Below are 13,411 nucleotides of genomic sequence, written 5' to 3' on the forward strand. Positions count from 1 at the left end.
GAAGCCTTATGCCTGTCCCAGACCGACATTCACACGCTATGGGAGCCTACATGGGTGGAGAGGCCCTGCTACCTGTTGGAGCTGGTTGGAAAGGGAGATCCCACAGGCACTGGTATCCCTTCCTGCTCTACGATGATGGAATGGAGAGTCAGGGCCAAGGTGCAGCCTGAGTGAGATGAGGACACCACACGGAAGAGTCATTCCAAGCTGCTGTAGAAATGCATTGGGTGGAGAAAGAGCATTAATGTGGCTCCCCCGGCCTGGACTACCAGGCCACACCCAGATCTAGCTCAAATCACCCCCTTCCCCCCCATCCACTCTGGTCAGACCACGAGGGGGCAATCTGTCAGTCAGCTTGACCTACTCTCTGTAGGATGGGGAATGCCAATTGAGAGGTGGGCTTCCCCAAAAGGCACACACTCTAGTCAGATGGTGATGTTCAGGGTAGAAGCTCTTTGTCTGAAAAAACATTCGAGATTGGCTAAGAAGTCTATCCCTTAACGGACTATATATGGACAATTAATCAAGTGCTGGGTAGTCAGTCTGTTGTAGTTAAGGTTCATTAGTAAAGCAAGTTGTACTTTGCTTTGGAATGTTAGGGGGTAGAAATTCCATAGCCAAGTGCTGTTGTGGAGAACATACTGGATGACAGTTGAAGTTGTTCCTCAGAGGGCTTGGCAACAGTGGCTTTGTTGTCTGGTTATAATTACCAATAAACGTATTTCCAAACGTCCCTGCATTCCTGTTGAATTACATTGCGACACAGTACCCAGGCATATCTGCCCTGTTGGGGTGTTTTTAGTTAGCAGCCCAGCTTGTTCTCTGGGAAGCAAGACAGGCTCCCGGGCAAGCTTATCAGGCATGATTGGAAGGCAGTTAGAGCCCAAGGGACCTGGGGGCCCGAGGGCAGGTTGTCCACTGCCTTCATAGTGCCCATGTACAATGACAAGATTATTGAACGGTCCCAAGCACCTTGTCCTTGCCAATATGGAGGAAGGCCACTTGCCATTCTTGTTGTTTGTGCACACCGGGGGACAGAGGGAGGACGTTAGAATGAATGTTTTTGAACCTCTTAGAACCCTTTCTCTGCTTGAAGCTTCAAATTAGCCCTTATTCAGATTTTTGAAGCAGCCCGGCCTTCTGGTTGTGCCATTCACTTCTACTGGGTGCACCACTAGCTGACCACGCCCAGAGGATGGACATCTGGTTGCACTGTGCCTTCTGGAAATAATTTCTGTTTAAATTGGAGAGACTCAGAGGGACTCTGTAGGCTGTGGCTCTGACCTGAGGCCTGGCTAGGCACAGACCTGCACCCCCCCTCCCCGCCCATCGTCCCAACTGTGAGTGTTTTTCACCTAAGGAAGCAGGGGAGCCCGCCCTGGGCCCTCGGAAACCCGTCCTGGGCTCTCTGATACATGTCTGTCTGACTCATGGACCAGAGTTGCTAGGGACACAGGCAGGTCAGTCTAAGCTCTGTTCCAGGGCCATGTCAGAGCTTCCCAACCTGGAAGAACAGGTAGCCCCCTCAGGGCCTGTGGAACCCCTTCTGGGCACTTTGTGGCACAGTGGGCAGGAGAATGGATCTCAAGGCCCGGACCTTGAACCCCCGGGCCAGCCGTAGCTCTGACCTGGGGCACAGTCAGAGCTTCTTATTCCAGCAAAGCAGGGTAGCCCTCCCTGGGCCTGGGTAAGCCACTTATGGGCATTCTGAGGCACGGTAGCCTGATGCATGGGCCTCAGTTCCCAGGTGCCGTCATTCAGTGCCCAGTCATGTCTTTAAAGCCCTGCCAAGCAGGGGATCACTCCTCAGGCACTGTGTGACACGGCACGCCAGTACAAGCACCCCAGACGAGCTTCACCAAAATTATGGCCCCTTGGTCGTGACAGAGCTTTTCTCCTCACCGAAAGTAGAGACTGGCTATCTGACCACTTGAATACGACTTCCCGGACCCTGCACCAGAGCAACTAGATGGACAGCAGGCTCCCCTTACCCTACTAACCCGGAGTAATCCATGCACACCAGGTGACAGAGGAGGGCGTTCGACCAAAGGCATCTGATCTTCTGGTGCCCTGGCTAGGCTTGAAGCTTCAAAGGAGCCCTAACTGAGACTTTTGAGGCAGCTTGGAATTCTGAACCCTGATGTCCCCCCCCAGAACTGACCTGTTTTTTTATATTGATTACAAAACATCGCCAGTGATGTTGGCATGGCACATTTCGCACCACACGTGTGGGTGTGGTAAATGGTTAGCAGGTGTAATTTGGCACGCCCCTATTTATAATTTTGCACACCCCTGATCCTGGGTGCGTCTCACGTGGGTGGTGCTTTTCAGGATGGAGCGTTTTAATGTGCATAATGTCTTTTGGAGTGAGTCGTTGCCTGAGAGTGCTGTATTGGCGTTAGTGATGTGATGATGCCCACGCATATGTCACGTGTTTTTATGATGTGCAAGGAGGGAGAGGTTTGTTATTGATTGTGTCAATTTCCTTTGTTGGAGAGTGGGAACTCGAAATGGCATATCTTAGTTTGTCTGTGTTACTTCCATTGTTTCTTTTTGTGCTTATTAACCTGCATCTACACTATATTAATTCCAACAAAACTTTTATGATATTGTATATCGAATAAAGTTATGCAAACAATTACATGGATTGTAAAGTTTACATTAGTGGACTGCACTATACTTCAGGTTGCATTTTGATGCACTTTTCACTGGTTCGGTCCTATTTCTAATCTTGCAGCTGTCCCTAAAACCACCAGCAGTAAGTAGTAGCAAGCCAGTAGGTGATCACAGCTAAGGACTGGGGGATCATTTTTGAGTAGCATATGGTCTGACTTTTGATATTTCTGGGAGAGCATTTAAGGCTAGTGGTTGCATTAGACTTTCTGAAAGGCCTTCATAGCCTGCTACTGTTGCTATAACTTTATTGTAATTAAAGGGAAGGTGTCAACCAAGCCCCATTAACCAGCGCTGCTAGTTACTTAGATGTCTTACTTTAGATTGCGTGTATGTGTTTGAAAGGTGCAATGAGTATCACAACTGTTGAATGAAGAAGCGCGTACGGTTGTAAAATGAAACGACCTCCAAATTCCCAAAGGTCGGTGGGAAACAATATGGAGGCAGTGTGTTCTTAATTTAATTTGAAAACCTGCTCCAAAATGGAAGCCGCATGTGCTTACTTACACCAGTGCTGCGCGATAAGCACCGGGCACTGTTAAGGTTCTTTTCCACTTTTTGCGCTTTCTGCTGAGGATTGTAAAAGCTTTCATCTAAACTGCTGGTGGAAATCTGGGAGCTGTTTTGAGAGAAATGGTTTTGAGAGAATAATTCCAAGGGGAAATCATGGGCTTGTCAGGTGTAGGGAAATATGCCTTGCATTACTTCGGATGTTTTCTAGTGCATTATTTAACAGCTGTATACACTCACAGCTAGGCTGAGGCACCCATACCTAAGAATGTGCTAGCTCCTGTGTTTATCTGCGGCCTTAAAATATTTTACCCAGTGTAATTATTTCCCTCCTGTTTGGGCCTATTGTACATCCGATTGGGAAATACGCCTGTTAAAACCTAGGGTCAAGAGTCCTGTTTTATAATATTGAGGCTCCGAGGGCCTTGGGTTACATTATGCCACACGTGGTTTACTGTTTGGACTGCTGTGTTATATTATAAAGATATCTTGAAGGTGTTTTTCTGACTCTCGCCTTGCCTAAAAATAAACCCCCTTTTCTGCATCATCAAAAAGAAAACTTCCCCAGAGGCATTAAGTTAGATTTTTATCACCATTCCTTTTCTGCTTTTCCAGACTTAAATATTCGCCTAGTGATAACCTAGAAATTCTATCCACGGTTGAGATTGTTCTAAAAACATCTTTTCAGCTCAATTAAAATGGGCAAGAAACTGTTGTGAAAAAATCTGTCGTACTATCAGGAGTATCCTACAGGGTGCATTTCAATTTTGTAGACTGTAAAACATTTTCTTATCCACTAGTTCCAGCTCCAGAACTGGGTTAGGGCTTCTTGACGTAGGCAAATGTTAGTTTTCAGGCTAGGAAGTCGCTATTATAATATATATTTTTATAATTTTTTAGCTAATGTGTTAGACTCTGTGGATAAATTCACATTCACCAAGAGAAACCATATAATTGTTTTGTTAATGATAGGCAAAGGCGTGGGCAACATTGATAATCCTTGCATTTAAATTTTAGGTCACTGCTGGAGCCCCACTCGCAAAAGAATATACAGAAGAGGTAAGAATCTTCATTGAGGGGGAGCGGAATATACATGTTGATATTTGTATAATGAATTGAGTTAAAAGTGGGCTTTCTTATGGTTTCTTTTGTTTCTTGGATACAGTCCACAATTTTATTAGTAAATCCAGCGTTGTGCTTAAGATGTTTTTTCACAATTCCCAATTCTTTATTCAGATTTTACAAGGGGAAAATCAACAAAAGGATGCAATCAGCAGTGTAATGCTACGGCCACCCTTAGGCACAAGGGTTTATATGATACATAAATAGTACACAGCACATCAATTGAGTCTATACCTGGTGCAGCCGGTGGGTGGACCTAGGGCAAGGGGGAACAGGGAAAGGGAGTGAGGGGGGAGGCGCGGGAGGCTAGGCAATGGAGGGGAGGCGGAAGGGAATAAGTGGTGGTGGATGAAGTGGAAGTAGTGGTCCCCCAGACTAAGGGGAGGGGGTGTGGCACAGGAGGGGAGGGTGGAGAGAGAAGGGGGAAAAGGGTTGGGGGAAAGAAAAGGAGAGCAAGAAGAGGGCAGGGGGGGAAAAAGTAGATAATCAGTAGGGGGAAGTGGGTCAAGGAAAAGTGCATGGGGCAGAGAAGACAAGGCCGGAAGCACGACTATGGTCTAAGAAGGGGTCTGGATATGCCACTGATGACCCAGCAGGACCACCCACCATGCAGCCAATGTAGGGCATACAACCCCTGGCTCCTTGGAGAAATGGTGTCCAGGTGCGGAGGAAAGTTTCTATGTTGTCTTGTAGATTATAAATGACTTGTTCGTATGAGGTAGTCTGGTACAGCCATTCATCATGCTTGAGGGGGTGGGTGGATCGCCAGCGCTGGAGGACGCAGTTTTTAGTTGTTGCCAGCACCAAATGGAGCAGCCAGTGCTCGCAGCGAGACAAGGTTAGAGAATCGGCGAAGTAATGGAGAGCATGATGCCAACTGCCTCACAGAAGGGGCGGACGATGGAGCAGTCGGAGAGGATGAGGACCAGGTCACTGTGGGTATCGTCGCAGCGGGTATCGTCGCAGCACCAGCAGTCGGAGTGGGGTAGCAGCGGTGCCATCTGTAGCATCCCCGGGGTCCAGTGCCAGTCAAGGAGACATTTAAAAAGATAGAACTTCAGCTGGGCTTCCCTGGCTCTGTTGCCCAGGACTTCCAGCAGTTCTGTCCAGTCCTGTTTCGTACTCCACCTGGAGGTGGGCCTGCCATTTGTGTGCAAGCTGTCCAGCAGAGGCAGCTAGTATAAATGTCAGGTCAAAAGGGCATAGAAGCCGGACATCACATCCCCCCCCCCTTGAAAGCGACCCCATGTCTTCAGGTATGAGACCACCTGTAAGGGCGGGAGAGCCCAGGGCCCTATTCCCAGACGGCTTGCGATACTGTGACGCAATTGTAGGTTCTGCCAGTATTTACCGGGTGTGAGGCCGTACACCTCCAGCAGTGTCTCGAAGGGCTTGATGGTACCCTGGGCGCATACCTGATGGAGGGTAAGGATCCCTGCTGTTCACCATACTCCCCAATCAAGTACCAAGTGACTGATGTGGAGGCCAGTATTACCCCACAGGGGCCCTTGTTCTTGGAGGGGGGCGTCCACTGAGAGTTGACAGTGGGCATGGGACCAGGATATGACCATGTCCTGGAGCATAAGGTTCCTGCAGTCTGGTGACAGAGACATCATAGCGGTAAATGGGATGCAGCCCCTGGAGAAATTCCAGGAGGTTACGCTCATTTGCGACCCATAACGGAGGGTCTGTGCCTGTGGGAGCATATAGTTGAGTTGTACCAAGTGCAAGGCCAGGGCGTAATGCTCAACAGAGTGTACACCTAATCCACTGCACAAACGGTGGGTTATGAGATAGCCACTGGCCAACCAGGACAGTTGCCAGGCGAAGGACCTTATGTCCCTGTCCACTGAGCGCAGGAGCGAAAGGGGCATAAGCAGGGGACTTATGCCCAAGACATAGGTGAAGTGTGGCAGGATCGCCATCTTAACTGCCTGTAGCCATCCCCACAGCAAGAGACTGAGGTGGGACCACTTTTCATTGTCCAGTAATGGGCATTCCAGCAGTGGCCCATGGTTATCGACCACCATGCGGTCTAGGCCCTGATTGATGTACATCCCCATGTAATTGAGGTGTGAAAGCTTTCACTGAAAGGGGTAGGCAGAGACATCTATGCCGGCGCTCCTGCCCCAATTAATCCTGTAGCCCCCGAGCCTGCAAAGTCTGAGATGATTACTATAAATGCGGGAGCAATCGAAAGAGGTCTAAGAACGTGAGTAGGATGTCATCAGCTTATGGATAGAGAGTCGACACTCCCTCCAGGTGTGGAAATGCCCACCAGCAGTGGGGACTGGTGGAAGGCTGCTGCCAGAGGTTCCATGGCCAGGAAAAAGAGGAGGGTTGACAACGGGCAACCTTGTCGCATCCCCAAGTGGACCAGGAATGAGTCAGAGAGGAACCACCCCCGCAATCGGCATAGGCGGAGGGGGAGTGTAATAATCACATTTAGATGAATTGGAAGAAGACGAGGTGTAGAGAGTGCAGATCTCTTTATTAAAGTTAGATGGTAAGTATCAAGGGGAGACCCCACCAGGAGCAGCTCACTCGCTGCTCAGCCCGTTCACAACTGATTCTCAAGCTCAGACATTCAAACACTCCATTCTAACCACTCACCAGCATTCCACTCAGGCTGAGCAGCAAGACCTATTATGTTTAGTCTACTACATCACCTTCCCCCTTTTAAACAGAAACAAAAGAATTATGCTAGTACAATAATAATATGAATCAACCAAGGGGAAAATTGTTAACATTGCATAAGAAGGAAAAAGACAAGTAATAATTCATAAAAGAAAATACATAGCATGTCTCATCCCCATTAACAGAGCAAATGAAGGAAAGAAAAGCAAAAGTTAGAAAAATAGCAGAACAGAAGAAGCAATTCGTAATAATATAAGGAAAGACTGTAAAATATAAATTTAGAAAGGTGAAAATTGCACCCTGTTGAACTCTAAAATAAGTCCAATGTGACAGAAAGAGATGTGGAATCATATACGAGAACCAATAAAAATGAAAACCACACACTGCCACAAAATTACAGTAGCTGTAGATTCTACACACCGTGAATAAAAATCCAGTAAAGTAGAGAAATAAGAAGTAGAAATCCAGCAGGTGATATCAGTACGTACCCTTGAATATCACAAAGCCAGAAGGCTTATACCCGTCCACACAAATGTGGACATCCCATACACCTGAATAAATGGCAACCCCTTAGCTAAACCAGTTAAAAAAAAACCACTATGAACCATACACAGCAATAGATGAGAAATCGACGTGCCGGTGGAAGACCCATAGCCGAAGGCTATTTCAGCCATAACCTGAAAAAGTAAGAGAATTGAGTGTATAGAGTTCCAAAATATGAAGGTTGCAGTGCCCCATGCACATACACAATTAAAGCATAATTACACTAAAGGTGGGTACTTGCCCATTAAAACTACAGATGGGTACTCAGCTCATTATGCATTTCTTAAAACCAATATGGGTACACTGGCCAAAATGATGGGTACTCAGCCCATTGCGCATTTCTAAAAACAAAAATGGGTAAATTGTCCCAAAAAGATGGGTACTCAGCCCATTGCGCATTCCTAAAACAAATGTGTGTACACTGCACGATGTGCAATAAAACTAGTATACACTACATATTGCACATGACCAATTAAAATATGTGAAATCGGCCCATTGTGCATTAAACCTTTTGCACTTATAACCAAAACACAGCCCATTGTGCATTAAACCTCTTGCACTTAAAACCAAAACACAGCCCATTGTGCATTAACCCATTTGTAATTTAAAAATAAAGGTGGGCTACATACCATTGTGCATTCCTCAAAAAGTATGGATACACAGGCCTCTTAACCAATTAAAATATGGTCATTGCGCAAAATCCAATATTAATGCAATTCATTGTGAAACTCAACTTCGAGCAAACCACCATCCATATAGCTAAACAAGGTAAGACTAAGATGTTAATGCTAGGCACAAAAGAAACCAAGAAGGGTAGAATCAGTGTATAGGGTGTGCACTACCCACACTGTAGATTACCAGAATGTGAAGAGACCGGCTCTAACACAATGAATACCCTAAAGAAACCAAACAGTGCCTAGAACCCTCAGGATCGGGAACCTCAACAAATAAATAAAGATTTAGCTATGTGACTGCAACATGAGCAAATTCACCAGTTAAGTATGTAATAGCGCGTATAACATTGACTCAATGTACTAAATAGATAAAAACTGCAAAAATTCATCAAAAGCAGTCAGGTACTGTAACTTAAATTACTAGTACAGATACAGTAATGCCATACGAGTCAAAAACGAAACATAGAACAACACCAAAAAATAACAAAACATAGAACAGCTCCAGAATCTAGTCTGGCCACCCTGGTGAGCGATATCTCACCCGAATCCACTGCTGTTAGTATCCGAACGCCATTTAAAACCTTGTTTCAGCGGATTACAGATGGGGCCACAAGCACTGTACCACATGAAAGACAAAGTATCAAATCCGCAATAAGGTGTAATGATAAGTGGCAGGCGGACTGATGATCCTTCAAATTTAAGAGCTGAGAGATGTACTGCCAGCCGCCTTCCGCCACATGGAACTGCATACCTTAGAGAAGAGATCTCAGCAAAATATCCACCGGCGTTTCTAACAGCCGTCTGAAGAGGAACCTGGAACAGCCAAGATGGCAGCACGCTTTTTGACGCAGTCCCGGGTGGTTCACAGTGTGTCCGCAGCCAGGAGCAGTTCTGGTCACCATGGATACAAAAACACCTCGTGGAGAAACGTAGGTGTGCTCGAGCACTCTAAGCATAACTCGCGTGAGCACTCTAAGCATGACTCGCGCTGAATTCAAACTGAGACAGGGATCAACTGCCTCAAAATGCTTCACAGCGATGTCAATAAATTAAAACAAACAAGCATTGGCATAGCCAATAGGTCTCGCTTGTGGGACCTTAGAAGTATTTAGTTTTGCAGCACAATATCCGATTATGCAACAAGGATATTGTGCTGCAAAACTAAATACTTCTAAGGTCCCACAAGCGAGACCTATTGGCTATGCCAATGCTTGTTATATAGTGCGGACAACAGTAGTGATACATGAAGCAAAAATTACAAGTGAGCATGTTACAAAAGCAAACGTTACGTTACATGAGACAATAGTGACAGTTGTGCAAGTATCAAGAGCAAACAAAATACAAGAGGTAGCAAACGATATGTTCTTAGAGGAAACAAGCTTCTCGGCATTGCTGGGTCGGAGCAGCAGGCAGATGCGAGTGGAGCGCGCGCTGGAGAGGGAGGGGGTGGGAGGACTAGGCAGCGGGAGAGAGGGAGAAAGGAGCGCGAGAGCCCAAGGCGATGGCGGCGGCAGAAGAGCGAGGGAGCATTTTTTATAAAGCGAGGACAACAGTAGTGATACATGAAGCAAAAATTACAAGTGAGCATGTTACAAAAGCAAACGTTACGTTACATGAGACAATAGTGACAGTTGTGCAAGTATCAAGAGCAACAAAATACAAGAGGTAGCAAACGATATGCAATAGCATATCTGAGGGAACACGGCCTGGGGGAAGCTGGCTGGGGAGGGGGAGGAGAAATGAAAGGAAGGCTGTGTGCGGCGTAATTAGGGGAGGAGAAGCCGCAGAGCGCACGCTGGGCGAAGCCCTTTGATGTGCTGTGCGGCAAATGGAGGGAGGCTGATGCGCGTTCATGTTTGAACACGTGGTTCACATGAACTTCATGAAAACGCCAGCAAAAAGCTGGTGGTTTCATGATGTTTTCGCCGCTTGAATTCTCGCTCCGCTCGATGCGCATGCGCGCATCGATAGGTCGCGAGACCTAAAAATAACTGCTCACCCAGGTGAAAATCCACAGCCACCAAAATCACGTAGCTTTCCTCCTCGAATGTATGAAGCACACTTGAACTCAGGGCTCAATTCTGGCAAAAAAAAAAAAGTTTCATTTGAATCCAGTAGATGGCAGCAACCAACCCTTCATTCACTCCCGATCTGCAAATAATTTTTTGAGTCTCTAAGCTGCCAAAATGATGCGATCGCTCACAAGCTTGCCAGATCCATTCAGCAGTTAAAACATTGTGATCGCTCTGATGCCTGCCAGTTTCCATTGCCAGTTCAACCCTCCTTAGATCCTCAGATAACCTTATCTGCTGGTTCACCTCGTAGCTCTCCTACCGATCGTGGTTTAAAGAGAAAGCAACCGAAACTGACGGTGCAGGTCCACATATAGACTGAGCCTCGATTCCTGACATTTCAGCAGGCGACAGATGATGGTCACTGGTGCGGTCTCTGTGTCAGGATCTCAAGAGCCGATTACTGTTTCGTGAAAGGAGCTTTACCTTAAGCAATTCTGTTTTCTGTTTAACCATCCGTTAAGACAGCAGCACAGACAGGTTCTTCCGGATCGTCGCCAGATGTAATAATCACATTTAGATGAATTGGAAGAAGACGAGGTGTAGAGAGTGCAGATCTCTTTATTAAAGTTAGATGGTAAGTATCAAGGGGAGACCCCACCAGGAGCAGCTCACTCGCTGCTCAGCCCGTTCACAACTGATTCTCAAGCTCAGACATTCAAACACTTCATTCTAACCACTCACCAGCATTCCACTCATTCCACTCAGGCTGAGCAGCAAGACCTACTATGTTTAGTCTACTACAGGGAGTCATAGAGCCACTGGACCTTAGCTATAAATTCGGACAGAGCAATGAGAAGTTGGTGTTCCCCTAGTGGACAAACCTTTTCCATCATCTCTTCATATGCTTTAAGGCATCGAACCACACAGTTTCGTAGAGTCCGGAAATTCTGAGTAAGAAATAACCCTGGTATGACACTTCGTCCTTCTAAGGAGAGTGAAAGTCACTCCATTAGGAGTAAACATTCTACTTGTGATGTCTAAAGCTCTGACATCGGAGACCCGCCTACAGGAGATGAGGCAGAGAGGCATAGTCAACTTAGCCGAAAGCTCTTTCCTGTAGAGAAAATGGTTTGGTTGCCAGGACAGAAACAAGTTGAGCACTTGTTTTGCGTCCCAAAACAGAGTAGGCAGGCTCTGGCGGTAAAGAGAGTTGAATACCATGTAACATCTGCCTACCATCGGGTGCTCGCCCACAGAAGTGTCATTAATCGGCACATGTCCTGAGGATATGTCAGGGCGAAAGGTGTTTATCGACCTGTATGCCATGACATTGGAAGCCAATTGCGCCAAGGAATTCAGGACATGCACTACATCTGCGACCAGGGGATCGAAAGCCCGTCGCAAACAGCAACGGTACCATCTGCCCCAAGCAGATCTGTACCTCTTGACAGTGCGGTCTGCCCAAGCCTTGGATATGAAGGTTTCAGCCTCCTTTGAAAGCCCTGGGACCTCCCATCGTCCCCTGAAATCTGCCATGCCATGAGCCACAGTGAGTTTGTTTGCACCAGAGGATGCAGAGCCTTGTTGGGACTCCGTAGGAGAGTCGGAAAGTGGGGGAGTAGGATTGGAGAATCCCAGGAAAGTTTCAGAAGAACTGGAAACCAGACTTGCGACCTCCAACAGGGGGTGATTATGACCAACTCCACTTTTTGTCGCCTGACCTGAGTCGTCGTCCTCGTGATCATGTCGAAGGCGTACCCCTTCTCTGAGCTCCAGTCCCGGAGGAAAGCATCTGTGGCCACTACCAAGGGATCTGGTCTAAAGCTGAAGAAGCGGGGAAGTTGGTGGTCCAATCTCGAGGTGAACAGGTCCACCGAGAAGGGACCCAGGCGGTCGTTGAACATCGCAAATATGCTCGCATCGAGCATCCATAGACTGGAATCCCTGAAGTTGCGGGACTGAAAATCCACCTCCTGATTCTCTTGAACCTGGTAAGTATTCTGCTGTGACCGAAACCTGGCTGTTTAGGCAGTACTGCCAGAAACTCACGGCTATGTCCGAAAGGGCTTTGGATCTGGTGCCTCCCAGGTGGTTTATATATCGGACCGCCGAAATGTTGTCCATCTTGAGAAGGACGCATGACTGCACGAGTCCCTTGTCAAGCAGCGGATGGCAAAAGATCCCGCCAGAAGTTCTAAACAGTTGATATGTAACTTCTGTTCGTCGGGACACAACAATCCTTCCGTAGAGAGATCCCTGCACCTGGCACCCCAGCCTAACCTGCTGGCATCTGACTCTATAACCAGATCTGGCGCAGAGCCAAAAATTGTGCGGCTGTTCCAGGCCTCCATATGGTCCAGCCACCATTTGATCTGTTCTAAGCCTCGCTGAACAGGGAAACTTTGTAAGGGTAAAGGAACTCCTTGCGAAGGAAATACGCCTTCAGGCACTATAGAGCCAGATAGTGAAGCGGGCCCACGAACATGGCTTGGATTGATTCCGAAAGGAGGCCCACCACCCGAGCCAGTTGGCGGAGGGACACCTGTTGTCTGGAAAGGACACGTCTTAGTTCATGCCGGATCTTCACCACCTTCCTGGAGGGAAGGCTTAGAGTGGAGGAGGTGGAATCTATTACGAACCCCAAAAAAGTTACGGACTGGGAGGGCTGTAACAGAGATATTTTCTCATTTACTACAAAGCCTAAGCTCTGAAGCAGATTCACCGCCATCTGAAGATGGGCTGACAGCTGGCACGGGCAAGAACCCATTAGAAGGAGATCCACCGCCATCTGAAGATGGGCTGACAGCTGGCACGGGCAAGAACCCATTAGAAAGAGATTGTCTAGATACACAATCATCCGTTTGCCTCAAGCTCTCAGGAACTCCACCACTGGTTTGAGCACCTTGGTGAAGCACCAAGAAGCCGAGGACAGGCCGAATGGAAGAGCGGTGAATTCGTAAGTTTAATGACGCCAGACGAACTGGAGGAATCGCCTCTGTTGAGGAAAAACTGAGATTACCAGGTATGCATCTGTGAGATCTAGGTGCACCATCCAATCCTGAGGATGCAAAACATCTCAGAGGAGGTGAATACCCTCCATCTTGAAGTGGCGGTAAACTAGCCATTTGTTAAATTCGCTCAGATTTATAACTGGCCTGCGGCCACCGTCTGTCTTGCCGACCAGGAATATGTTGCTTATAAGCCCCCTTGTGTGTGGTGAGGAAGGTGAGATGGCGC

At 47.3% G+C, this 13,411-nt stretch overlaps 1 protein-coding gene across 2 annotated transcripts in view; it reads left to right on the forward strand.

Moving 5' to 3' along the window:
- The window catches only part of MTHFD1L (methylenetetrahydrofolate dehydrogenase (NADP+ dependent) 1 like), a 1,218,839-nt gene that overhangs the window by 911,011 nt on the left and 294,417 nt on the right, over positions 1 to 13,411 (forward strand). For both annotated transcript variants that reach the window (XM_078649387.1, XM_078649386.1), the window contains exon 22: positions 4,201 to 4,242. In XM_078649387.1, coding sequence (XP_078505513.1) covers positions 4,201 to 4,242 — 42 coding nt within the window. The remainder of the gene's footprint in view (positions 1 to 4,200; positions 4,243 to 13,411) is intronic.

This window comes from Lissotriton helveticus, chromosome 6 (genome assembly GCF_964261635.1).
Source record: "Lissotriton helveticus chromosome 6, aLisHel1.1, whole genome shotgun sequence".
In the NCBI taxonomy this organism is placed as follows: Eukaryota; Metazoa; Chordata; class Amphibia; order Caudata; family Salamandridae; genus Lissotriton; species Lissotriton helveticus.